The 24,896-nt window shown below is 61.7% G+C and overlaps 1 protein-coding gene across 1 annotated transcript; it reads right to left on the reverse strand.

Moving 5' to 3' along the window:
* Positions 1–906: 906 nt before the first annotated feature.
* Positions 907–19,672, reverse strand: ONECUT3 (one cut homeobox 3; the record flags this gene model as incomplete). Its single annotated transcript, XM_082455174.1, has 2 exons — positions 907–1,199; positions 18,499–19,672. 2 exons carry the CDS (start codon positions 19,670–19,672, stop codon positions 907–909), a joined length of 1,467 nt encoding a protein of 488 aa, XP_082311300.1.
* Between the last annotated feature and the right edge of the window lie 5,224 nt (positions 19,673–24,896).

Below are 24,896 nucleotides of genomic sequence, written 5' to 3' on the forward strand. Positions count from 1 at the left end.
GTGTTTTCTTCTGTTTCCTGGGGTCTGTCTCTCCCCGCGCGTCATTCATCAAGGTGCCTAGCGGTAAAATGAAGTGGCAGAGGGATGTGGGGAGGGAGGCGTCTGGAATTACCCGCTTGTTTGAGCTGCCGTCCCCTCCGGTCTGGGACAGGGTGGGGAAGAGTGCTCGCCGGTGGGTGCTGGGCGGTCGCCGCTGCAGGGCCCCCCCCCAGACGTTAAGGCAGGCAATTCTTGGCACAAGGAATCCCGGCTGCCGGGAGGGGCGGCTGGGTCTTGGCTGCGGAGGCAGTTCTGCCGGCGGACCCGGGGTGGTCTTGGTGGGGTGGGGGCAGCGTGAGGCTCCAGCTCGACGTGGGCTTTGGCGACTTTGGAGGGGCTGAGTTCTCGGGGAAGGGTCCGTGGCGGGGGTTTGGGGGGGTACCGCTGGAGAGGAAGCCTCCCTACCTCCTTCCGTGGGGTCCGGGGGCCGGCGAAGGAGGGGTTATTCTTTAAATTCCTTTTTTAAATACCCGGTTTATGTTTCTAGTATGTGCTTCTTGACCCGCTTTCGGGACGACACGTGAGCCCTGGTTTTCCTCGAGGCCCCCTGGGCGTCCTGCATTGAAAGGGAGCCCGGGAGCCCCTTTCTGTCACCCCCTCCCCTCTGGGGCGGGTGTGTGGAGGGCTTCCTTTGGCCTGAAGGGGATTGGGACGGAGGGAGGAGGGGGGCCCTTTTTGTGCACTTGGGCTGGGGGGGATGCTGCGTCCCTTCCCTGGGTGTGGGAACCCGGACGGCAGCCCCTCCAGGCGCCCCCTAGGGCGGGTCTCCGGGCCGGCAGGGTTGGGGCTGGGGGACGTGGGAGGGCAGCGCCCGGGCCGTGGAGGCTGGGAGGGCGCGGGAGGGGGGGGGGAAGGGGGCGGGGCGCCTCAGGCCTTGGAGAAGGTGGCCGCGGCGCCGGCGGGGCCCCCGGGGGCCGCGCCGGGCTCCTCGGCCCAGCGGTTCATGCAGCGGCGCCGCGCGTTCATGAAGAAATTGCTGACGGTGTTGAGCTCCAGGCCGAGCTGCTGAGAGATGGTGACCTGCATCTCCTTCGACGGCCGCTTGTTCTCCTTAAAGATGGCGATCAGCGTGCGCCGCTGCAGGTCGGTGAACACCAGGCGCTGCTTCTTGGGCTGCAGCGCGCGCTCCTTCTGCTGTTCCTGCTCCTTCCGCTTGCAGGCTGCGGGCGAGCGGGCGGGCGAGCGGGACGCAGCGCCACCGCGCGGCCGGACGGAAGAAGACAGGCCACACGTCCCGGAGCGGAGAAACACCAGGAAACACACAGAAATAACGCGGGAAACGCGAGAGATGGAGGGAGAGACGACCCGGGGACAGGGCCAAAAGAGACAGGGAGACACAGAAAGAGGCCAGGAGGCAGCGAGTAGAGACCACCAGTAATGGAAGGAAAGGGGGGCAGACAGTCGTGGGCGGGGAGACAGAGACAGAGGAGGCAGATGTGGAGGTGGGGAGAAACAGAAGGGGACACAGTGTGAGCACACCTCCGCAGGCACGGGTCGCCACCCCCTCCCATCCCCCTTCTGCATGCTGGCCCCCTCCCCAGCCTCATATCCCCAAACCCCTCCCCACCCCCCCAAGAATCCTGACCTCAAGAGCACCACTGGTGTTGGTGGCTTTCCGCCCTCCCTTCTGCAGCCCACACCTGGGGGGTGCTGGGGGAAATGACATGGAAACTCTACATGTGAGTTATTTGGCTCAGTGTAGACCTGGGTGAAAGAAGTGGTTAATTCATAGGTCCTTGGAGGTGTGTCACAAAACCCAGTAACCTCCCCCTGGAATGATGGGGCAAGAGGGTTCTCAGAAGGGGGTGACAGTCCATGCTTCCTTCCCTGGTGTCCTCTGGCGCCTGGCCAGCTCAGGGACCCTGAACCAGGCTCACATGGGCGTCCACTGCCTGATTCTGGTATCTGAGCCCCCACTCTGGCCTCCCCCCACCAGCAGACCGAGACTGAGGTTTGGCTCCCCTCAAGTCCCCAGAGGAACTTCTGGAGCTGGGAGGATCTAAGGGGGGTTGCGAGACCAGCCCTCCCTCTCCCGGGGCCACCTGGCACGGAGGACCGGGAAGGCTGCAGGAGGCTGCCCTGTGGTCGGTGGATGCTTGCAAAGGGGAAATGGCAACATCTCAGGGTGGTGGAGCTGGGCTGGAGCCTGTGGTCCTGCTCCTCCCCGCCCCAGCTCCAAAGCGGACCCCTCCCCTCAATGCCGTAGGGGCCAGTGGGTGGAAAAGATGAGCTTCACCAGCTACTTCCCCCCGGGGGCTGGTGACATCAGCACAAACTCTATCAGGGTCTCAGTTCCTCATCCACATACCAGTCAGGGGCAGTGAGCGGTGGACACCTGCCCTATCCTGCCTCCCCGCCAACCGCTTGCCCCAGCGACTCTGTCACCCCCATGGTGGCCGGTGGCACAGGCTGTACTAGCAGATCCCTGCTGCCAGGCCTAGTGGCCTGCTGGGACCACACACCAAGCTGGCTTTTTTTGGTTCCAGGACAGTCTGAACCCGATGACATGCCAGATCAATGTCCACACACGTCAGCAAAAATAAATGAATGTCCCCTGCACTGTGGCTCGTTTCTCGGGGACGACAGGTTCCCCTGTGTGAACTGACGCACCACGTCCCTCCCTGGCCCCCTCTGACCTGGAACACACACGGGGCTTCTGATTGGCTGTTTCAGGTTTCATGATTAAAGAAGAGTGATGATCAGAGCTTACTGGACATTTCAGAAAAGCCTCTAATGAAGGAGAGAGAGGTAAAGTGAGAAAAATGGCAGGAGGATTGAGGGGTGATGCTCTCAGAAGAAACAGACAGGTCAGGCACTGTTATAAGTCAGATTCTTGGAGAGGTAAGAGAAAAATACTGTATCCATGAAACAGGACCATGAAAGGGGAAGACAATGCTCTTAGAATTTAAGTATATAATAGCTGGAATAAAGTCAACGTAAGAATTGGAACGTAGGGAATTCCTGGTGGTCCAGTGGTTAGGACTCGGCGCTTTCACTGCCAAGGGCCCAGGTTCAATCCCTGGTCGGGGAACTAAGATCCTGCAGGCCATGTGACTGAACCAAAAAATTAAAAAATTAAAAAATTTAAAAAAAAGAATTGGAACATAAAGCAAATATCCCTGGAAATACAAGTGGACACAGAGATGGAAAATGAGGGAAAGGTGATAACAAAGTTAGAGGATGAATGTGCAGGTTTGTCATCTGAGCAAGAGGCCATCCAAAACTAGAGGAAGGGAAGCCCAAATAAATTTTATATATACATTTAAAAAATCCATGGCTGGAAGACGAGAGTTCAGTTTAAAAGAGCCCATGAAATGCTCAGCTCAATGAATGAAAAATAATACACTCCCTGAGGTTCATCCTCGTGAAATGTCAGGGACCCAGGATGAAAAAGAAGATAAAAGGTCCCAGAGAGGAAAGCCACATGCCATTTGGAGACCTAAGAATCAGAGTGGCTTTGGGCTTCTTGAAAACTGGGAGCCAGTGGAACAATGCCTTCAAAATTCTGAGGGAAAACTGTATTCAGCTGGAATTGTGTGACCGGCCAAACATAAGCATGAAGGTGGACTAAAGATATAGTCAGACATTCAAGGTCTCCAGAAGTTGACTTCTGTATACCCTTTTCTCAGAAAGCTACTAGAGGGTGTGTTCCATCAAAATGAGGAAGTAAATCAAAAAAGGAAGGTGTGGGAATCAGGAAATGTGATTCAACCTAGAGGAAAAGGAAAAGAAGTCCCCCAAATGAAGAAGGGAGAGCCTGAAAGACAGCATGACAAAGGCACCAAGGGCACGGAGGACAGCCCCATTCAGATCAGAACAGAAGAACCAAGGGAAATGGAAATGTCCTAACATGCATTGGTTTCGAATTCTGTTGGAGGATGTAGGAAGAGTTTGTGATTGGCAATCATTAACTCCTGGAAAAACAAACAGCCGTACAAGAAAGGAAAAGCAATCCTGGTACTGTATGAGGCAAAACCTAGGAGATGAACAGTGTACCGGGCAGCCTTTTGTATACAAAACAGGGGAGTGAGAACATTTGTTCATATTTTATCTGCTTAAAGAAATGCTGGAAGGAAGCACAAGGAACTGCCTTGACCTCCTATCTCCTTGGAACTTGGTCAGCCTGCGAGGCTCACAAGAGGAGGCCACCTCCCCGACTCTTTCAAGGGAAAGCTGGGTCTCAGGCAGCAAGGCCAGGGAAGAGTCAAAACTCAGCCAGGCCTTTACATTCCAAAAGAGGCCTTTCTTGCCCTCCTGTTGTGATTGTCAATTCATTCATTCACTCATGCATTCATTCATTCTCAGCAATTTTCTCATGAATTCACTATGCATTTACACTAGGGACAGAGATACAAATGCTCCTTTGTATCAATGCTCTAGCTTGCAAGAGCTTTACATGTCCAGTGCCTTATAATTCCATAGGGCAGGAATTTTCCTTCTTACTTACTCAGAGAAGGTAAGCCCCTTGCCCAAGGTCGCCCAGCAAGTCCTGGCAGGGGCAAGACAGCAGCCAGGGTTGACTGGCAGATGGGAGGGAGGTAAGATGTGGGTCGCCTCTTTGCCCCCGGCCTCCCCCTTCTCCAATCCAGAGCCTAATGGGGGCCCCAGAGGCAGAGGCTGGGGGAGGGGCCGGGCGAAGCAGAGTGGTGAAAAAACTTCGCGTTTTGTCGATCGCAGCAAAAAGAGGCTCCGCTCGCCCCCCCTTCCCAGCGTTCAATCTAATTACAGCTCCTCACAGCCCGGATCGATCTGGGCTCCAGTAGGAGCTGTTTACCTCGAGCAGCTTTTGTCACCACTTCCCTCCCCCACAGACCCCGGCGGCGCCGGCCTGGAGGCCCCTGCCCCTGGCGGGGGTGTGAGTGCCAGCATGGGAGGTGCCCCAAAGCCCCCCAGCAGCGGGTCCTCACTATCGCTGCCCTGCCCCTCATCAATATCCCCCCCAGCGCCCAGCATCACCTCAGCCAGCCCTAAAAACCACTGCACCCCTGGAGGCAGCCCCAGAAGGAGGAGAGGTCTGGGTATGAGCCCCTTTCACAGAAGTGAAAACCAAGGCTGCCAGAGGACCAGCCAGGGAGCAGCCTGGGATGTACTCATGGCACCAGCCAGCAGCCTCACACTGCGGTGCCACTGCTGCGGCCACCTCTTCCACGATGATCTCCAGTGGGGACCGCCACTGTGATGTACCTGCATCCCCTCCTCCACCTGCATCACTTCTCCCTCCATCCCCTCCTCCACCTGCATCACTTCTACCACCATCACCTCCACCATCCCCTCCTCCACCTGAATCACTTCTACCACCATCACCTCCACCATCCCCTCCTCCACCTGAATCACTTCTACCACCATCACCTCCACCATCCCCTCCTCCACCTGCATCATTTCTCCCTCCATCACCTCCTCCACCATCGCCTCCTCCACCTGAATCACTTCTACCACCATCACCTCCACCATCCCCTCCTCCACCTGCATCATTTCTCCCTCCATCACCTCCTCCACCATCGCCTCCTCCACCTGAATCACTTCTACCATCATCACCTCCTCCACCATCAGTGTCGCTTCTACCTCGTCATGCCCTCCATCACCTCTGCTTCTGTCACCTCCACCACCCCCACCTCCTCCACCTGCATCACTTCCACCTCCATCGCCTCTTCTGCCATCACCTCATCTCCACCATCATCGGTGTCCATCTACCACCATCACTTCCATCATCTGCATCAATTCCACCACCAGCCCCTCCTCCTCCACCATTACCACCACCTGTACCACCACCACCTCTCTCCGCAGCCGAACTCCGTCATCAACACCACCTCTGCTCTCATCACCTCCTCCACTTGTACCTCCAACACCATCACCTCCATTTTATCACCTCCACCACCGTCTCCTCCAAAATCCTCACCGACACCATCAAACCCCATCCTAGAGTCCACCTTGTATGTGCCCAGCACAGGGGGACTCAGCCCAGGTTCCCTCACCAGGGCCACCCAGCCTGTGGTGGGGAGACAGGGAGTGGCCTCAGACACAGGCCGTCACCACCAACCACGGTTGCCATGACAGCCAGCAGAGGAGGAGCCAGCTGGGCTGGCCTGCGGGATTGGTGTGGTGGGGTGGGCCTTCGTACATGCTCTGGGACCCTGGGTGGGTCAGTTCCCTTGCAGGGCCTGCCTCAGTCTCCTCAGTTGCAAAATGGGACATTCTGCCTCCTTCAAACATTTTTCAGGGCACGTCAGCTGCCCAAGCCCTCCCCATCTCACTCGGCCCCTGGTCCCCCACTGCCTCTCGGTTCCCACCTCCTCCTGCTGCCCCTCACTCAGCTCACTCCTCCGTGGCCACACTGGTCCCATCCCCTGGGCACAGTCCAACCTCAGGGCCTTTGCACTGGCTGCCACCTCTGCCTGCATCGCTCTTTTTTATTTTTAAAATATTTAATTATTTATTTGGCTGTGATGGCTCTTAGTTGTGGCACATGGGATCTAGTTCCCTGACCAGGGATCGAACCTGGGCCCCCTGCATTGGGAGCACGGAGTCTTAGCCACTGGACCACCAGGGAAGTCCCTGCCTGCATTGCTCTTCCCACGTTTCTTCATTGTTCCCTTGCCTCCTTCCATTCTTCGCTCAACTCTCTTCTCTGTGAGGCCCACCCTGACGCCCCCCAATTTAATACTGCAACTTTCTCCCTCCTCTGCTTTTTTCTTTCTTTTTTCCACACCATTCTCCCACTCTATCCAGGGGTGCCACAGAGTGAGGGTTTTGGACCCAACTTTCTCGCCTGTCCACCCTCCATGACCCCAGGGACTGAGAATCTGATACTTGGAGCTGCTGATTCCGAGATGCTCTGATCTTAAAGATGGTGGGGAAGATGATGGAGATAGAAATGATTCAGGTGGAGGAGGAGATGGAGGGAGAAGTGATGCAGGTGGAGGAGGGGATGCAGGTACACCCCAGTGGTAGGTACACCCCATCCTGTTTCCCTCATTGCTATCAGTCTTTTTGGAGTCCAGGGATGAGGAGGGTCTGGGGCTGGCTCCTGGGGGTCCCAGAGGCCCTGGAGGAGATCAAAGGCGTTACAGAAGAGACCTTCTTCCCAAATCAGCCGCCTCACAGGGGGCCCAGCAGGCGCTAACGGCGGGCTTTTCAGCTGGTCTGGCCTGCGGTTCCCGCAGTGACTGGCAGGGGGGCCGTCCCCGCCCCAGCGCTGGCCGGGACTCCAGGTAGGAGGGTGGGCCCTGTTGGTCTGCGTTTCAGGTGGCGGCAACGGGAGGTGAGTTGGGGGGGACCCTCGAGTTCCCTTTCATTTCAGACCCTTGGAGACTTGCTCCCATGGCACCTCTGTCCCTCCTGCCTTTCTAGAAAGTTGCTCGCCTCCAGGGGCCCAAGAGGGCAGTCAGACCCGCCCCCCACTGTGGATTACTGCGTGGTGACGGTCTCTGAGTCTCAGGTTCCTCGAATGGAAAATTGTCTTAATCATGATCTCTGCCTTGCCAGGCTCTGAGAAGGGGTTTAGCCAGAAAAGTCTTGAATACAATGGTGGGGCTGAGATGAGGCTCCCAGCTCCCATATGGGGGCCCCGGGGAGGAGCTAGGCTCTGGGCCCCACTTGCAGAGCAGCCGTGAAGTTTCTCCCCCTCTCGGGGCAGGCCTCAAGCCTCAGCACCTTCCCTAGAATCTTCCTGGAGAGGGGAGGGATGGAGAAAATGAGGTCTGGAGTAGGGAGTTGGGCTGCCTCAGCCAGAGAACTCCTAGACATCCCTCAAGGCCCAGCCCCAGTTGCCCTTGCCCCAGGAAACTCTTCCCCTCACCCTCAGCAGAGCCCCAGTTCTCTCCCCTAGGAGCCTTCTGGTGCCCAGCACAGAGTGTATCCACAGGAGGCTGCTGGCTGGCTGTGTTGTCCAATGCCTGACACCCCTGTGTGGGTGGTAGGGGACTCAGCCCAGACTGGAAGACCCTGCGCAGGGAGACCCGGCTGACCACTGCCCTGGAGGACCCGGTAAAGCAGGGGGACCCCAGGGAGGGCCCTCAGCAGGGAGCAGCCTGTCCGCAGTCAGCCAGGGAGAAGCTGGGGCTGTGCAGCAGGCGGGGGAGGGAGGGTGCCCCTGGATTCAGTCGCCCCTCAGGGGATGGAGAGGATCAGGCCCGCACTGGAGGGAACTGGGGTTGCACCTGTTCACCCCCATCACCACCTGACAAACACCCATCTCCTTCCCCCTCCTTCTCCCCCCTCCTCCCCCAACTTCCCCTCCCTTTCTCTCCCCCTCCTCCCTTCCTTCCCCTCCTCCCCCCGTCTCCCCCTCCCCTCTGGCACCCTGCGCCTTCCTCCTCTCCTCCTCCAGAGGCCCACTGTGGTCTGGGTGGGTGACGTGGAGGGGGATGGGTGCCCCTGCTGTGCCTGTCCTGGGCCATCCCTGGCCCCAGCCGGCTGACCACGCGGGAGTCTATCTGTCCCCCATCAGTTGGGTGTGCCCGCCTGGCCGGGTGGAAGGCGGTGTGTGCGGTGCGGCTTTGCTGTACTGGGACGGGTAGCCACGCACAGCAGACCACACGTGTGTGAGGAACGGGGAGAACTGGGAGGGTAGCCAGAGCCTTCGGTGCGACAGGCAGACAGGTGGGCAGCGGGCGGGGACCTGGAGGGGCGGTGGGGACAGAGGCTCAGAAGATGTGGCCGGTCAGTGGGCAGCGGGGGAAGACCCGGGGGCCAGCAGGCCTCAGCGTGACGTGGGTTGGGGACACAGTGTGGATGTCAGACAGAGGAGGCAGTGTGAAGAATCAAGGGCGGAACGTGACTTGCTGGGTGTGACAGCCAGTGTGCGTGGTGCTGAACCCACTGGGTCTGAGTCTACAGGATGTAGGATGGGCCATCGAGACCCCCGGGGTGGCTCCCGTCTGTCTTCTGGCCTTGGGCCTGCTAGCTGCCCCACTGCCCTGCCCTTCCCCGTCAGCGGGGACGCTGGGCCTGGGCTCCAGGGGCCGAGTGGCCCTGAGCACACAGTCTGTGGACACTGGTTTCCTGGTTTACAAAGCGGGCCCAGGACCCCTGGTCCTGATGTCCCCGTCTGTCCGTGGGGTTGAGGGTCCCAACTGCGCAGTGGTCGGTCGCGAGGGTTAGCAAAGCTGGCTCCAAATGCGGGCCAGGGCGGACCCCGCAGCTGCTCACTCCTTCCCCCCTCCCCCCTTCTCTCACACACTTATCAAGCACCTCCTGTGTGCACTGTGTGCAAGCTCCCACAGAGCCTCGATGTGGTGTGAAAACACGTCACCCGAATAATCGCACAGATACAGGGAAACCGATGACTTACTGTTCCCAGACGGGGCTGCCAGCTGCCCCCGCTGTGTGGCTCGGGATGGAGGTGGGCAGGGTTGGGCTATCTAGGGGGGAAGACATGAGCCCGGCTAGGGGGGAACAGATCTGGGCGTGGAAGGTGGAACTGGAGGCCGAGCTGGCATCGGGGACATTTGGGGCAGTCGGGGAGAGGGGCTAGTGAAGTCCAGGGAGGAGAAGAGGCAGAAGCCAGGTGGCATCAGGAGGGTGACTCCCCCCGCCGTGAAAGCCTGGGTCTGACAGGCGGCCCCAGAAGTCAGCGATGCAGGCACCTGAGCAATTGTGCTCATCCCTCTGTGTCACCCTCTGTGCAGTGTCAAAGCCACCACGGAGCCACTCTTGCCTGCCCCCAGGGCCCCAGCCCTGTGTGCCTGTACCACCCCCTTCCCAGTATCCGTCCACCTGGGCACGGGGTGGTGGTGTGGGAGTGGGAGCCAGAGCCACTGTCCGGTTCCCTCCCCTCCGGCCACCTCCTGCGCTCAGCTCAGCTTCTCGGAGCAGACAATTCAATACAGAGCCAGGTCCCCGGCTGGGATGATGACCGGTTTCCTTGGTGACACGTCCCACCATGGCCACCAGCTGCCCAGCCCCAGATGTGGGCCACATTGATGCCACCACCCTAGCGGCTTGTCCCCACTGGGCTGAGCTGCCCTGAGCATCCCCCGCTGGCTTCCCCTGGCCAGGGACAGTGAGTGACTTGCCCAAGGTCACACAGTGAGTCACCTGGAGGGGAGCCTGGAGCATGTACATGCCTCGGACCCCGCTTTATCCACACCCTGCACCCCTCAGGGCACCGGGAAGAGGTTCCCATGGGTGGGGGGAGGGGAGTCATCTCCAGGGAGACGGTGCTGAGCCAGGCCCCTGCCCTCAGATGCGGACCCCCTGGAAGTCTCAGCAGCCCCTCCTCTGTCTCCATGCCTCTCCACTCTCTGCCCCTCCACCCCTCCCCTGCCCGCCAGGTCCACACCTCCCCCTCCCCCAGCCTCTGAACGCACCTTGGCTGTCACCCAGCCTCCCTCCCCACCCCCCTGCTTCCCCTGATGGGATTTTAATGGCTCCATTTTCAAATTAGTTCTGAGCCTTTCAAAGACTTATCAGGGAAATGAGCGTTTCCACTGGGCTCTGGGCTGCCCCTCCCGGGGGGCTCCATCTGGTGGTTGCAACGCCTGGGGATGGGGGGACGGGGGTGTCCAGGGGCAGCTCTCACGCCTTGAGACCCGCCCCCCCATTCAGGCACTCGGGGGCAAACCTCATCAGCGGGTGCACACAGAGCTTTTATTTTTTTTAAAAATGTTAAGAGTCACAGCGGCCGACAGTTGGAAATGGATTTGAAAAAGATGACAGGAAAGGAACCTTCTGTGATAAGAAAAAGCATAGAGAAGCCAAAGCAGAAGAGGCCGGCGGGGGGTGGGGGGCGGGGGGGGAGTGGGGGAGGAGGACCCCGCATTTCAGTGATTGGGAACCTAAGCTACAGATAAACTCACAGGCAAAATTGTCGTGCTGCACGTGCTCACTGCGGCCCTGGGGGCGACGACAAACCACCTGGAACGTCCTAAATGTCCATTGGGCAGGGACGTGGTTGAAGACAGAAGGAAATGGCCAAAGAGAATACTATGCAGCAGGCAAAAATGCCTTCGAGGCTCTCTCTTTCCTGATGTGGATGTGCCGGGTGTCGGTGAAGCAAAAGCACAGCAGAACCGGTGTTTTTTAAAAAGAGGAAAAGGAAAAGGAAAAGTACGTGCATTATGGCTGCCGGATTAAGTGTAACCTCTCTTTAGAAGGAGCAATACAAACTGTGGTTAACAGAAAGGGGACTTGCTCCACTTAAATTTGGAACTTGGCGAATGTGTCCGCTGTTTGAAAAAAATAATACAGCATTTTTTAAAGAACAGGGTGGGTAGACAGGAGGGAGGTGGAGGAAGCGAGCAGGGACTCTGCCGTTGCTCCAACGCGCGCAGGAGGCTTTTCTTTACGTGCTTCGTTCTCAGCCGGGCTGGGGATTCTAGTCTCCATTTGGGGAAACGGAGGTGCACAGGGGAAGCGCCTTGTCCACAGTCCCAGGCCTGACCGCCGCCGCGCACATCCCTCCCCAAGCGCCCGGGGCCCCCGCGCTGTGCTGTCTGCGTTCCAGAAGCACTGACCCGACGTTCCGAGCGCACAGCCAAGCGCGCCAAGTCCGTCGCCGCCCTGGGTTGGGCCGGAGGGAGGCGAACCCAGAGGCGGCTCCCCACGGGTGGGATGTGACTTCCCCCAGGGTGGGATGCGGGCGCTTGTTGAGGGCGCGCCGGTGACCCTGAGGCTCGGAGGACGCGGGTGTGCAGGGCAAGGGGCCGGGTCCTTACACTGGGCTGCGTGCGCCCGTGTCCCTCCAGGCTGTGGAGGGCGGATGCACGCTAGATCCTTTCGGGTTTGTGAGATCCCACGTCCGCTGAGGACAGACATGCGGAACGCGGCGGCCCCGGCTGCACTCCGCGGCTTTGCCGGCACTGCGAGGCGGCGTTGGCCTGGTGGTGGAATCTGAGGCACTGACATCTTCCCTCGTGGGCGCGGATGCGCTATGGTGCGTAGAAAAGCATGAAACCCGCTGTGCCTGCACCAGGTCCCCCATCACCTACCTCCGTCACCGCGGGCGGACGCGACCCTCTCCCAACACCCCAGCTCTAGGGAGTGGGGTCCGGACAGCAGCTGCCCAGAAGCGGATGGGTAGGAGAGGTGGCCCAGCGGCTCAGCTGGGGGCCCCTGAAAAATTCCCAGGCGCCAGCGCAGGTGTCGGGGAAGGGAAGTGGGTTCTTCCCTGCGCCCCCAGCGCCGGGATGTGCCAGACCCCGACCGGAGGGCGGTGGGGGTCCTGGGCCGGAGTCTGCGCGCACTTGCCCTAGTGTGGATGTGGGCGTCTACACTTGTGTCCCGTGAGGATCTACACTTACATCCCTGTTCCTTCGCATCTCCGCTTGCGTTCCCTGCATGCATCTACACTGTGTCACTGGCATGTCTACACTTCCGTCCCCTCTCTCCAGAAGCCCGCGCCGGTCATGGGCGCCTCTCCTTGTCCGTTTCCATCTGCTGACAATCTGTGGCTTTGTGCGTGTGACTCTTTAGGTCTAAACCCCCGGCCTACCCCACATCTGTCCATAGGGCAAGACATCAGCAGCAGGAGAGTCCCGTTTCCTAGCCCCACCATGTCCACACCTACTCAGCAGAGGGGAAACTGAGGCCGCAGGTGTCCCTGGACTGCCCAAGGTCAGGTAGGTCTCCCAGGCTGCCCCTGGCTCCCGGCCAGCCTCTTCCCTCCCCCACGAGCACAGCCTTCCTTATTGATCAAGGGCCATATTTAATTAAACACTTGATTCAAACCAGCCTGAGCTTCCCTGGTTAAGCTGAGCTCGCTGCTGCTGCGTACAAAGACTCCAGCCGCAGCGGTCCAGCCTCCATCCTTACAGCAGCTCTGGTTTCCCACCTCCCAGCCTTTGTCCTTGGTGGTTCCACCTGCATTGATGCAGGACAGAAAGTTAGGGCCGTGGCAGGAAGTTTCCTCTACTTCTGGGCTCTTGGGAGCCACGAGGTACGGTACTAAGCAGAAGAATGATGAGCTCTGACTTACTGTAAGAAGCCCCCTCCAGCTTTGGAGAGAGGACATCAGGGGGGGGAGTGGAGCCTGGAGACCAGCAAGGAGAAGGCAGCGGCCAGAGGTGGGTTGCTCAGACTAGAGTGGTGATGGTTGAAAGGGAGGGAGTTTAGGGAGAATGGCTGGGTCTTGGTTAGTCCTAGGATTTTCAGCTAGGGGGACTTCAGAATAAAGGAGCCAAAGCCCAGCTCCAGCCCCTCACCCGGCAGATTCCTCTGTGCGCTTCTCTGTGACGTGGGAACGACCATCCTTGTCTCTCAGGCAGGAAGGGACTATCGGGACTTGGGTCCAAGGAGGGCTGGACCTCCAGTTCAGGGCCCAGGTTCCCCCTGAGGGCTGGCAGCCAAGAGGGGGCAGTTCACCAGGAAAAGCAGAAGCGGGTGGTTCTGAGTTCGGCAGGAGGACGCTGGGACCCGGCCCCCATCCCCAGGGTCTCTGGTGGTTCCTGGGGGGACTCATATGGGTCCGTGATCCTGTCCAACTCTGAGTCGGAAGGAAAAGTGCAGGCCTGCCCTCCCGGCCCAAGGGTCACCCAAGCGGTTTGTAAACTGGACCTTGACATGACCTTGAGAGCCTCCCTCCTGTCCCTGGCCTCAGTCCACTGAGCTCCCCTCCCAGCCTTTGTCTCTGCTGGGCCACCTGCCCGGAATATCCCCCCATCTCTGAGGGAGGTGGGAGCCTGAGCATCTCAAGCCCCATTTACTAAAGGCTCTGAGTCACCCTGAGTGTGCAGCTTTGGCAAGCACCTTTCTTTCAGCCTTGGCTTGCTGGTCTGTAAAATGGGCTCAATATCCAAACTGGCTTAAAAGGTCCCTCATTTCTGGTGAGTGAACCGAGGGGGAGGGGGAGGGCTTCCGGGCATGCCATCCCTCCCCCTCCCCATCTGACAACCTACCCCTCTCCTCTCCTTCCCCCTCTGCATGGAAGTGGAAGCCAGAATCAGTGAACCTGGGCAGGGTACTGGTGCCGCCCCACTTGGGTCTTGTGGTCTAGAAGGAGGGACTGGTTTGGGGGACCCAAGGCATCATGCACAGCCCCTCATGGCCCTGGCACACACAGCCCCAGACAGTATCCCCCCCTCCCTGCTTCCCTGAGGAGGCCTGCAGTGTCCCCTCCAGGTCCCAGACCCCTTCTGGCTCCCCTGCCCACTCTCTGTGGGTCCCACAAAGCACAGGCTGCCAGGTCCTCCCTAAAGACAAGGAGATGTGGGTGTGAGTGGGTGATTAAGCAATGTGGCCTCAGGGTACAGGGTCTGTGAATACATTCTGAGGGGCTCTGGGGGGGGGCCAGGGTTGATAAGAAAAACCTCAACAAACACCTAGGAGGTGGTATCTGATTCTGTCCATTTCTCAGATGAGGAAACTGAGACTCAGACCCTCACCCAAGATCAGTCAGTGACAGAGACCGGGTGAGGCCAGGTCTCCAAATTCTCTGCTGGGGTGGCTTTTTGGAGGGGTCTGTAAGAGGTGTGGACCCTTGTGGGTGGATCAAGGTCAGGTTTTACTGAAGGTACATTGGTCTTTGTGGGGGTGGGGGGATGGGGGGAGGGGAGAGGGGGTCGAGAGTGCTTGCGGGGGGATGGATAGTGTCCCCCCAAGTGGGACTCCGGAATTGGACCTTGTGGGTTGAGTCTCTTCAGCCTCAGGACCATCCCCCCCCATTCAACACCTATCCGGGGATGGTGGCTGCAGAATGGGGGGAGGGGTGGGGGAAAAGCCTGTCCTAGCCTGGCGGGGGGCAGCTGGTGTGCCTTTCCCCTTTCCATCACCATCCCTTCCAGACTCCAGGCCCCTGGCCACCGCCAACCCTGACATCTGCCCTCACCGTGCCCACCCCTGTCACCTCCGGAAATGGCTCCCTCTCTGCCTCAGTTTCCCCCACAGCCGGTCTCCCACAACCTTCAGGGATTCTGGGTCTGGGGCTCATCAGCAGTCGAGAAGGAGGAGGAGGAGAGGGCCCTGCTTTCAATCGCCACCATCTGATATTTTATATATATTTTCTGATCAGTTACAAAAAAATACTTTTCCTCCGGAGTTGCAATTTAAACAATATTTGAAGACGGCCGAAGTTATCGACCCGGCGACGGTGATGAATTAGAGACGGTAATTCGAATTCATCGACCGCCCCGCCCCCGCGGAGTCCGCCAGCCCCTCCCCCAGCCCCTCTCCCGTAATTACTGTTTGAGACAGAGTCGGGGAGGGCTTCGAAGAGGCGGCGGCTCCGAAGCTGTGGGACTGAGGATCCTGGGGTGGAGTAGGGCTAGACCCCCCCCCCAAGGGCATTGGGGTTGGAGGGGGCTGCAGGATGGGCCATCCCCAGAATCTCAGAATGTCAGACTCAGAGCCTGGCTCCCCCAATGCACACACATTGTACAGGTGGGCAAACTGAGTCACAAAGAACAGGCAGGCCTGGGGGCAACGGAGTGGGGGACCCTCAGGTCTACCTGGCCAGATCTCTTGGGTGCTTCAGAGAAACAAAGAAACTGCTCTTCCCTCCTCAGCCCCAGAGCCGGGAAGGAGAGAGGCGGGAGAGCTGGGAGGTGACAGGATCTAGACTAGTGGAAGCCAGCAGACGGGCAGCCGCTGGGACCTCTCAACTCCCCTTTCCAGTCTCTCCTTTTCTGTCTCTTTGTCTCTCTCTTTGACTTTCTCTCTTCTTTTTTTTTGCCACTCTCTGTCCTTCCTTACCTATCTCTCTTTCTCTCTGTCTCTGCGTGTGTCTTTCTCCCTCCTGGTCCAGCGCAAGGACGGGACTACCGGACGGGACGTCCGGAGCAGCTCGGCCAAGAGGCGAGGCCGGAGGAGGGCCAGAGCGAAGGGGTGGGACTGGGGCGCGGAGCTGCAGGGTCCCGGGAAGGTGGGCGGCTTTCGCTGGGCCCGGGATGGGGCGGAGGAGGAGGGAGGGCGGCGGTGAGTGCTCCCTGCCGGGGTTGGACTGTGCAGGTCTGGGCGCCGGGAGGTGCTTTGTGCTGTCGCTTGCTGGTCGGCGCGTTGGGGAGGGATGCACCCCGCCTCCCCCGCCAACCGCTGCGATTTGCCGCCACTTAACCGCTTTTCATTTGCGCAGCGACCGGAACTAAAGGCCTCTCGGCCGGTCGGTGCCTAATTACCCCGGCCCGGCCACCTCTGACATCCTAAGGCCAGCCCCGCGCTGTGGACAGGGTCCTGAACGCGCTAGAGGTGTGGCGGGGGCCCAGGGCCGGGCGCGCGGACCAGGCGGACGGGGGGTGGGGTGGGTGGGTCACGCGTGGGCAGCGGCCTGGAGGAGTCGGGGACAGGCCGGGTGTCGAGGTTCAATGTCCCCTGGGCCTGAGCATGTGCCAGGTCCTGCGCTCATCCTCTCCATTTCCCCCACGTACCCCTGAGACGGCCACTATTCTGACTCCCACTTCAAAAGGGGAAACCGAGGCTTAGAGAGGTGAGGCGTCTGGAAGTCGGGGAGGCCCAGCTGGGATGCAAACGCAGCCTCAGTTTCCCCTGCCCTCCCCGAACTTACACCGACTCTGGGAGCTGGTGCCCTGATGGCTGGCGCCGATCCCTCACAGCAGGCACCCGCCACAGGGACTTCTCACCTGAGGCTTGTCATTCTAAGACGCCCTGGCCAATCTGTTGGGTGGCCCCGAAGTGTGCCACTCAAATATCACAAAGAGGTCCAGTTAGTTACATGACAGTGACGGTGGACAAAAATGGAAAGTGGTGTGTCCTTTGGGTACACGCGTGTCAGACACAATGTCCCCAAAATACATGTGCCGGGGAGGAGGCCGAAGGTGGCCAGTGTGCAATAAGTCAAACCTCATAAGTGACCCCATTCGTTGAGGGCTGCTTAGTACCTGCAGCGTCGGAGCCATGCCTTTGGCCTGCTCCCTAATCACCTGCATCACACACGGCAGGCTGTGGCTGTGTGTTGGTGTGACTGAGTGTCCCCTGTGAGCACACCTGTGTCATTGCATGTGTCATGAGCAGGACAGAGTGGGTACTGCCCTTACACAAGACCGTCCAGGTTCCTGATGCCATTTCTAACATTTCACGGCCACCTTCCCACGCACTTGGTTACCTGCCACATAAAAGGAGGATTTAGTCCCCCATGTGGAGAATCTAGGAAGCCTATCCGAGGCTCAGGCAGTCACCTTGCTCTGCAGAAGGGGCAACTGAGGCCCGCGTGTGGGTGCAGGTCCCCCAGGTTGTCCAGGACGCCTGGGGGTAGGGGAGCAACGAATACCGACCGCTCTCCATCCCCCAACGGCACCCCCTCTTCCCCAGCCCCCCTGCCCGGCCCCTCACAGCCAAGTCCCTCCCTGCCTCCCCGCTTACGGGGTGCCTGCTTCGAGCCCCAGCCCACTCCATCCAGCCCCACTCGCCCCTGTGCGCAGAGAATCGATCGATCAGGAGCCCGGGGCCGCTATTGTCCCCACTGCTGGGGCGGCTGCGGCGGCTGCAGCCCCTCCCCAGAGTGGCCAGGAAAAGACCCCCACACACAAGCCAGGCCGCCGTGGTGAGAGTGGGGGCTCTCCTGCACCCCACCACGCACACCCAGGAGAAGGGGTCCTGGCCGCCGGCTCTCTGGGGGCAGATGTGGACCCAGCTGTTGTCAGCTGGGAGGGAGGAGGGAGCGAGGGGGGGGATAAGCATCATTGTGAGTGAGACACGGAGACAGAGGCAGAGAGAGGTAGAGAGGGAGTGGGACAGAGAGAAGGAGAAAGAATGAGACCAGGAGGAAAAGGGAGATCGAGCAAAAAAATAGACCCCAGTTCTCCGGACAGAAAGAGAAGTAGAAACGAGAGAAACACAAAACGGAAAAGAGAGGCCGGTGGGGTGCGCGTACCCTAACCAGGAGCAAACGCGTGGGGCGGGCGGCCGGCTGGGGTGTAAAGGCCTCCGGGCCGCGCGGGCCGAGGGTCCCCCGGGCTGCCCCTCCCCCGCCCGTTCTCGGGTGACCTTTGCCAGCGGCCGGAGAGGGGGAGGGGGCTATCGATCGCGGAGGCCCAGCTACAAAGAAGCGCGCGCTGGGGCCGGGGGCTGAGCGCGGGCCCGGCCCTGGCTGCTAAGGTTCTGGCACCCGGTGCACGGTCCCGGCGCTCTGCCCCGGGGCTGGAGGCGCAGCGAGGGGCCGTTTGGGAGGAGGGAAGTGGCACCCCGAGCTGAAAGCGGCGGCGCGTCTGGGGCACCCACCCCCTAAAACACACACACACACATCACACACACAATGAGCGACCCTGCTGGCAACTTGGGGATCCTCCAGCAGTCTAAAAAGGGTCCAGGGACCCCCCTCCCAGTTCCCGGAGGGGCTGGGCGGGAGTCTACGGGAGGGACGGCGGCACAATCCTTTTCCCCCTTTTGCTGACGGAACTGACGGGCAGGGGCGCACATCACGCTCTAGCCTCCTGCAAGGGGGTCCAGAGAGGGCGCCGGGGCGCAAGGCCGCCGACTGGGGAGGGAGCCGGGGCTCTCCGCTGCCGCACTCCTTGGTGCTGGGGAGCCCCGAGCCGGACCCCTAGGGTCGGGCGGTACGCGCCGCGCTCCTACCTGCGAGGCGCAGCGCCGACATGCGCTGGAACTCGGGCTCTTGCAGCCACTTCCACATCCTGCGGAAGGTCTCGCGGCCCGACTTGAGCTTGCTCCAGGGCTTGGGGTTGCGCAGCAGGTCGGAGAGCGTGCCCTGCGAGCGGCACAGGATGCGCTGCGCGAAGATGGCCTGCGGGATGCTGTAGCGCTTCAGCTCCGCCGTGATGCGCTGCGCCACCTCCTTGGTGTTGATCTCCTCGGCCGCCGCGCCCGCCCCGGGGCCGCCGCCTCCCGCGGCCGGGCCGCCGCCACCGGAGTGAGGCCCGTGCGCTCCGGCCGCCGCCAGCCCGCCCAGCGGCGCCAGCAGCCCGCCGGTGCTCCCGGCGCCCGAGCTGCTGCCGCCGCCGCCGCCGCCTCCGGGCAGCCCGCGGGCCAGCGCGTCCTCCGCGCGACCCAGCAGCGCGGCGTGAGGCTCGAAGGCGGCGGGCGGCAGCAGCTTGTCCCCCGCCAGGTGGCCCGGCGCGCCATAGGCGGCCAGCGGCGGCGGCGGCGGCGGGGGCTGAGGGGCGCCGTGCAGCGCGGGCGGCAGTGCGTTGGGCAGCGGCGACAGCGGCGACCCCATGGCGGGCAGCTCCTTGCCGTAGGGCCCGTAGAGGTGGCCCACGGAGGCGAGCGCCGCGTGTTCGTCGCGCATGAGGGTGAAACTGCCGCTCACGCTGGCCGCGAGGCGCTGCGGCGGGGGCGGCGCGGCCGCCGGGTGCGGGTGCGAGTGGGGGTGGCCGCCGTGCGCCCCGGCTACGGCCGCGGCCGCCGCGTGCTGGTGGAACTTGTCAGCCACAGCCGCGAGCGGGGGCAGGTGCTGCAGGGGCGTGAGCGTCGTGTAGGTGCCGCCCAGGCCGGGGGCCTCGCAGGCCATGCCCATGGCCGGGTGCAGCGGGCCCGCCAGCTCCCCGCGGAAGTCGGCGCCGCCGCCCGCGCCGCTCGAGCCGCCCGCGCCCCCGGCGCCCCCGGCGCCACCGCCGCCGCCGCCGTCCAGCAGGCTCGCCATGCCGGCCACCAGGCCGGGGCGCCCGGGCGCCACCAGGCCGCGGTGCGGCGCCGCCGCCGAGCGCGCGTGGCTTGGGCTCAGCAGCTCGCCCGCCTGCGCATGGGCCACGCCGTGCAGGCCCCCCAGGCTCTCCAGGCTCAGCTCCATGCTCGGCCGCCTCGCGCGGGCCCCTCGCCGGTTCGGCCGCCCGCCCGCCGCGCGCGCTCCTTGGCGCCGGCCCGGCGCGCTCAAGGCCGACGCATGGCCCCCGCCCGCTCCCCGGTGGCTGCGCGCGAGGCTGCCCGGCTGAGCGGCGCACAGCCCGGCCCGGCTGCGAGCGCGGCCACCAGGATGTGGCGGGGGAGCGGCCGCTGGCTCCCGGGCCCGGGTCTGACGTCAGTGCCCCCGCCCACCGGCTCCCCTCGCCGCCGCCTCCCGCCGCCTCGCTCTCCGCCCGCCCCGGCCCCTTTCAGTGCCTGGCAGGCCGGAGTGGGCCAGACTCCAGGCTTCTGGGGTCCCCTGCCTCTGTCTCCGCCGTGACCCCTGGGAACTGGTCGTACCCGGGGACAATGGGCGGGGGTCGAGGACAGACTCTGCCGAGGTGGGACTGGGGACCTCGTCTCTGGGTCTCTGATTCCCTGTCTCTCCAGAGGGTCGTGAAGGTTACTTTCCTACCTGGCACCCATGAGTCCATCTTTAGGGAGTGCGCAGGAGTGTGGCTGAGTGGGGGTCTGTGATCGTGCTCCCCCCAACCCACACAGACCCCCCAGGAGGTGGACCCTCTGCTCGCTCACCTCCCTCTATCTCAGCACAGGTAGGGAGTCACAGCCCCCCACAAAGGTCTCTCTGGAGCGAGTGTGCTGAAAGGGGGTCCTCAGGCTGGGTCATGGCCTGTGCCTCCCAAGTGTCTGGATCTGCCCCCATGTGTGGGCACCTGGGCCTCAGTTTCCCCAGCTGTACAATGGAGCGCCTGGACTCAGGGGTGCCCAAGGCACCTCCCACTTCCAGGTCCTTCTAGTTTCCTTCATCTCCAGCGTGGGAGCAGCTTGGGGATGACTCTTAAAGAACCCCCCTCCCCCTCCAGAGCAGGCAGGCCGAAGACACATCCTCCCAGCTTCCCACGAAGCCCCTGGTCCAGCTCCACGCTCTCCCTGGGGTTTCTCTTTTAGGGGGGAGCGAGGCTGCTCCTTTTCCTCACCACGTGGAGACAGGTGAGGCCCAGGGATCCCTGGGAACTGGGATAAATGAGAGGGCCTCCCACACTCAGAGAGACCCCCCCCCCAAGGTGATCCCTCTATTGGAATAAGATGCAGATCAGGGAGGGGAGTCTGGAGTGGCCAAGCCAGACCCCAAGGGGTGTCCCCATCTGAAGGCCAGAGTGTGGGGTGAGGAGGGACTCCCCAAACCGGCCCCACGCTTTCCTCCTTCGCTGCTACGTCTGCCCCCGGGGGTAACCTTTGCCTTTTCCAGAACGGGGAGGGGAAGGGTAGAGCTAATAAGCCCTCTGCTAGGGTACCCCGGGAACCCCCACCTCGGGGGGAGGACCAGGGCTCTAATCTGCAGGCGGAGGGAGGGGAAGATCCTATCAGCGAGCTACGCTCCCCCCCCCCCCGCAAACCATTGGGGCAGCCCCTCCCTCACCACCTTCAACAGGATTCCCGCCCCTGTAGACGCGGCTACGCATTGGAGGTTTGATTCTCTGAACTGCCACTGGGCTTGGACCCTGTGCCAGGGCCTTTTCTGTGTCTGTTTCCCCTTCTCTGACGGGGAGGAGGGTGCCTTCCTACCTGCCCCAGCTGAGAGCCTGGGGCACATCTGTGTTTTCCGTCATAGCGGGAGAGGGAGGTGGGGGTCTCTGAGTGCGAGGGAGTTGGGGAACCAGGATGACCTGACCCCCAGCTTTGGAGGATCAGACAGTAGAATGGCCTGAGCCAAGTCCTGGGGTGGGATAGGGCTAAAAGGGACCCCTCTTAGCGCCTTGTGCTCAGGACTCAGCATTTAGTGGCTGCCTACTCTTTCCCAGGCACACACACTCTTCGCTGAGCCCCAAGGGGAAGCTGCATCGCTGCTTTGCTTCTGCCTCAGGCCCAAGGTAGAGTGTGGCAGTGATCGTTCTGATATTCTTCCCAAGGGCCAACACTGCCCCCAGGTCCAGGTCCATGAACTTTTCAATTCAGGATTTATGTATAATTTCAGGTTATATATCAGTACACCCATCTTGCAGGTAGGAAAACAGAGGTGGCAGAGATGGGCAGGTCTGGACAAGTGAATATCCCCCTCCCCATGCAGATTCCAAGTCAGGGAGGTTGGGTTCTGGCTGTGCGGGGCTCCAGCCCCCCGCCCCCCCATCTCACTCACCAACAATCACAGATAATTAAAAATAATCGTGGGATCTAAAAATCAATCAGCCTTCATAAAATGATCGCATCCCAGGCCCAACAAGCGCAGATCAGGCGGGTGCGGGGGCGGTCTCTATGGGTGGGAAAGCTAAGGTGGAAGGAAGTACCCCCAAAGTCAACCAAGGGGGGCTCTGTGGGGGTCAGGACCATGCAGCCTTTTACCTCCATCTTTATATAAATATTTCCTCCAGCTTGATTATCACTTTCATTTTTATAACAAGCATGTGTGCCTTTTCTAACGGGGAAAGCGTCCATTTTGAAAGAGGGAGACCAGCAGCTTTGAGATGAAGGGGCCCCCTCCCCTCTGCTGCCTCAGGACACCCTGAGTACCTCCACTCGGCCGGGATGCCTGGCGGGGGAACCAGGCTCATCCAGGTGCGCGCAGCCCTGCACCCCTTTTAGGCTGGACATTCAGACACCCACAGGGACAGGGATCCCACTCCCGCAGAGGCTATGGTCCCCCTGGGAGACTGAGCAAAAATTTGTCACCCTCCAGAGAGTGAGCGGAGAGCCCCCTGGAGCTCCAGAACCGGCTTCCCCCACCAGCGGCCTTTTAGTAATTAGTAAAATAGAATTGAGCTGACCACGGACGGGCCGGTGGCTCGGGCCCTGATCGATCTTGGGTCATTAGGCAAATTGCGGCAGGGGGAAGGGTGGGCTGGATGGGGGCAGGGCGACCCGCATCCTCGCCCCTGCCCCGACCTTGGCCACGTGGCGGAAGCTCTCTGGCCTCAGTATCCCGTCCAGGAAAATTGGAGTTTGACGCTTGGAGCCAGCGTCTGCGCCTGGGGGTGCCTCGGCCCACGCTGGGCTGCCTCTGTCAATGCCCACCCTCTCTGTGCACAGCCGGGCCTGGGAGAAGCCGGGAAGCGCAACCCCGCATCTCCCTAACCCGGGAGCTTGCAGCGTCCAGCAAGCAGCAGGGAGGCTCGGGCCTCCTCCCCCCACTCCGGGGGGCCCAGCCATCTCCTCCGGTTCAACACCCCCAATCCGCCCCAACTCGAATCAGTACCGTCCACCTCCTCTCTTCTTGGACAGGCAACATTCCTTGTTGTTTTGGCTCCAGATCGCAGCCAAAAATATAGGGGGCGGGGTGTTATACTCAAAGTTTTCCCTTTCCTGGCCTCCGCTAGGCCCCTGCACGGTTCGCGGCTGATGCTGTGATTCGATTTGTCGCCCACGGAAATGAAACTCACCAGCCGCTGCGCACCTTCCTTTTTTTTTAGAGCGAGGTTTTAATAAATAGTGGCGATTAATGTCCCCCTCCAGTCCCGCCCAGCCCGAGATCCGTGTCAGCTCCAGGTACAGTCCCCCAAACCTGCAGACTCCCCAACTCCTGGCCGGCTCGCACTTGGCTGGGCCCACGTGCTCCGCCCGACTCCTGCGCCTTCGTTCGGGCGGGGTCGGAGGACTTTATTTAGATTGGGGGTGTGGGGGGAGGGCGCTAGACTTTTCCTGCCCGGTCGGGGGTCCCGGCCCGGCTGCGCTCACGGCGCCCGAAGGTTCCACTCTCGGACGTTGGGTGTGTGGACACCCCAGCGCCGAACCTGGGGCGCCACGACGTTGGGGTTTCGCCGCTGGCTGGCATTCGAACGTCCGAACTTCCTGCCCGCGGTCGCTGGGCGCCCGGTCGCGCTAGCCCGCGGGGTGGATGCTCCCGCGGGCGTGTCGGCGACAGCTGCGCCCGATCGATCCCCGCGCCCGCCCTGGCTCCGTTGCCCGCGCCACGCCGCGCGGCTCCATCGAATCCTCATCGCTCCTGGGCCGAGCCGCCCGCCGCGCTCTCCGCAAACACTGCGCTTGTTTGCGCCGGGGCACCGGAACCGGGAGCCCGCGGCCGGCGGGGGGTTCCCTGGGGCCCCGCGTCCTCGTCCCCTCCCCCAGCAGCTCGGCCTCCGCGGGCCCGGGAGTTCCAGGCACAGATAGCGGAGAGAATTCCACCCCTACCACTGGGACTCCGGGTGGGTGGTCGCGGCCAGGCCCGGGCTGGCGCGCGGGGCGCCCGGATTGCGGATCTTGGGTCCGCACCTCCTGCCAGGTCTGGAAAGTGACCCGCAGGGCCTAGGGTACCCCAGGGCTCTGGAGGTCTGCTCGCTCTCCTTCCGCCCCCTCCGCCTGCTTTCGCTCCCTCTGCGCGCCGGGGATCGCGTGCAGGTCCCGGAGCTGGGCTGGGGGCCTGGAGCCTAGGACGCCGACCTTGTAAATACGGAGAGGCCGAGTTGGAGGCGCAGCCAGAAAGGGCTGGGGACACGAAGACGCCCCCCTCAGGCCCGAACCCCTGGTCTCTCGGCTCCTTCGCGATCACAACCCGTCCGTCCCCACCCCCCCACCCCCGCCCCCTGCTAGTGAGGAAACTTCGACCTTGTTCCGCGGTGTGCAGTCGGGGAAATTGAGGCCAGGCCTGGCAGGGCGCGGGCTGCGGCCTCCTGGAGGATGGGAGAGGGGGGCGCCCCACTACCCAACTCCGCTGACCGCGCGGCCCGGGCATCGCAGGCCGCTGACTTCCCCGGCGCAACGAAACCCGCTTCTGGCGCCCGCTCCGGAGGGGCCGGGCCACCCTCGCGGCCAAGCTCCAGCCCCGACAGTGGAGCGAGTCCCCCCACCCCTGGGCGGTCCTGAGCGTCCTCTGGCCCTTCCCGGAAGGGACGCTCCTTTGACAAGTAAAGATGTAAATATATATATATTTAATCCACAACGCTTTCTTCCTTGCAGAAAGACGGCCCGCGGCTTCTGGAGCTGGGGGTGGGGCGGGGCGCGGTGGATGGGTTCGGGGAGGCCCCAGACAGGGTGATGCCGGCCGGACTGCAGCGGGGCTGACCCTGGGGTACCTCCAGGAGCTACCTTGGCCCGGGTCGCAGGCGGGCTCTGCTGAGCCCGAGCACGCCAGCTTCGGCCCCGGGAGGGTCCTGCCCTGGATCCCCAGAGCCCAGGACGAGACGACAGAGGCGGGGGTGGGCAGCACAGGCCTGGGAGAGCGCCCACTTTCCCAACAC

This window comes from Balaenoptera physalus, assembly GCF_965194825.1.
Source record: "Balaenoptera physalus genome assembly, chromosome: 3".
Classification (NCBI taxonomy): Eukaryota; Metazoa; Chordata; class Mammalia; order Artiodactyla; family Balaenopteridae; genus Balaenoptera; species Balaenoptera physalus.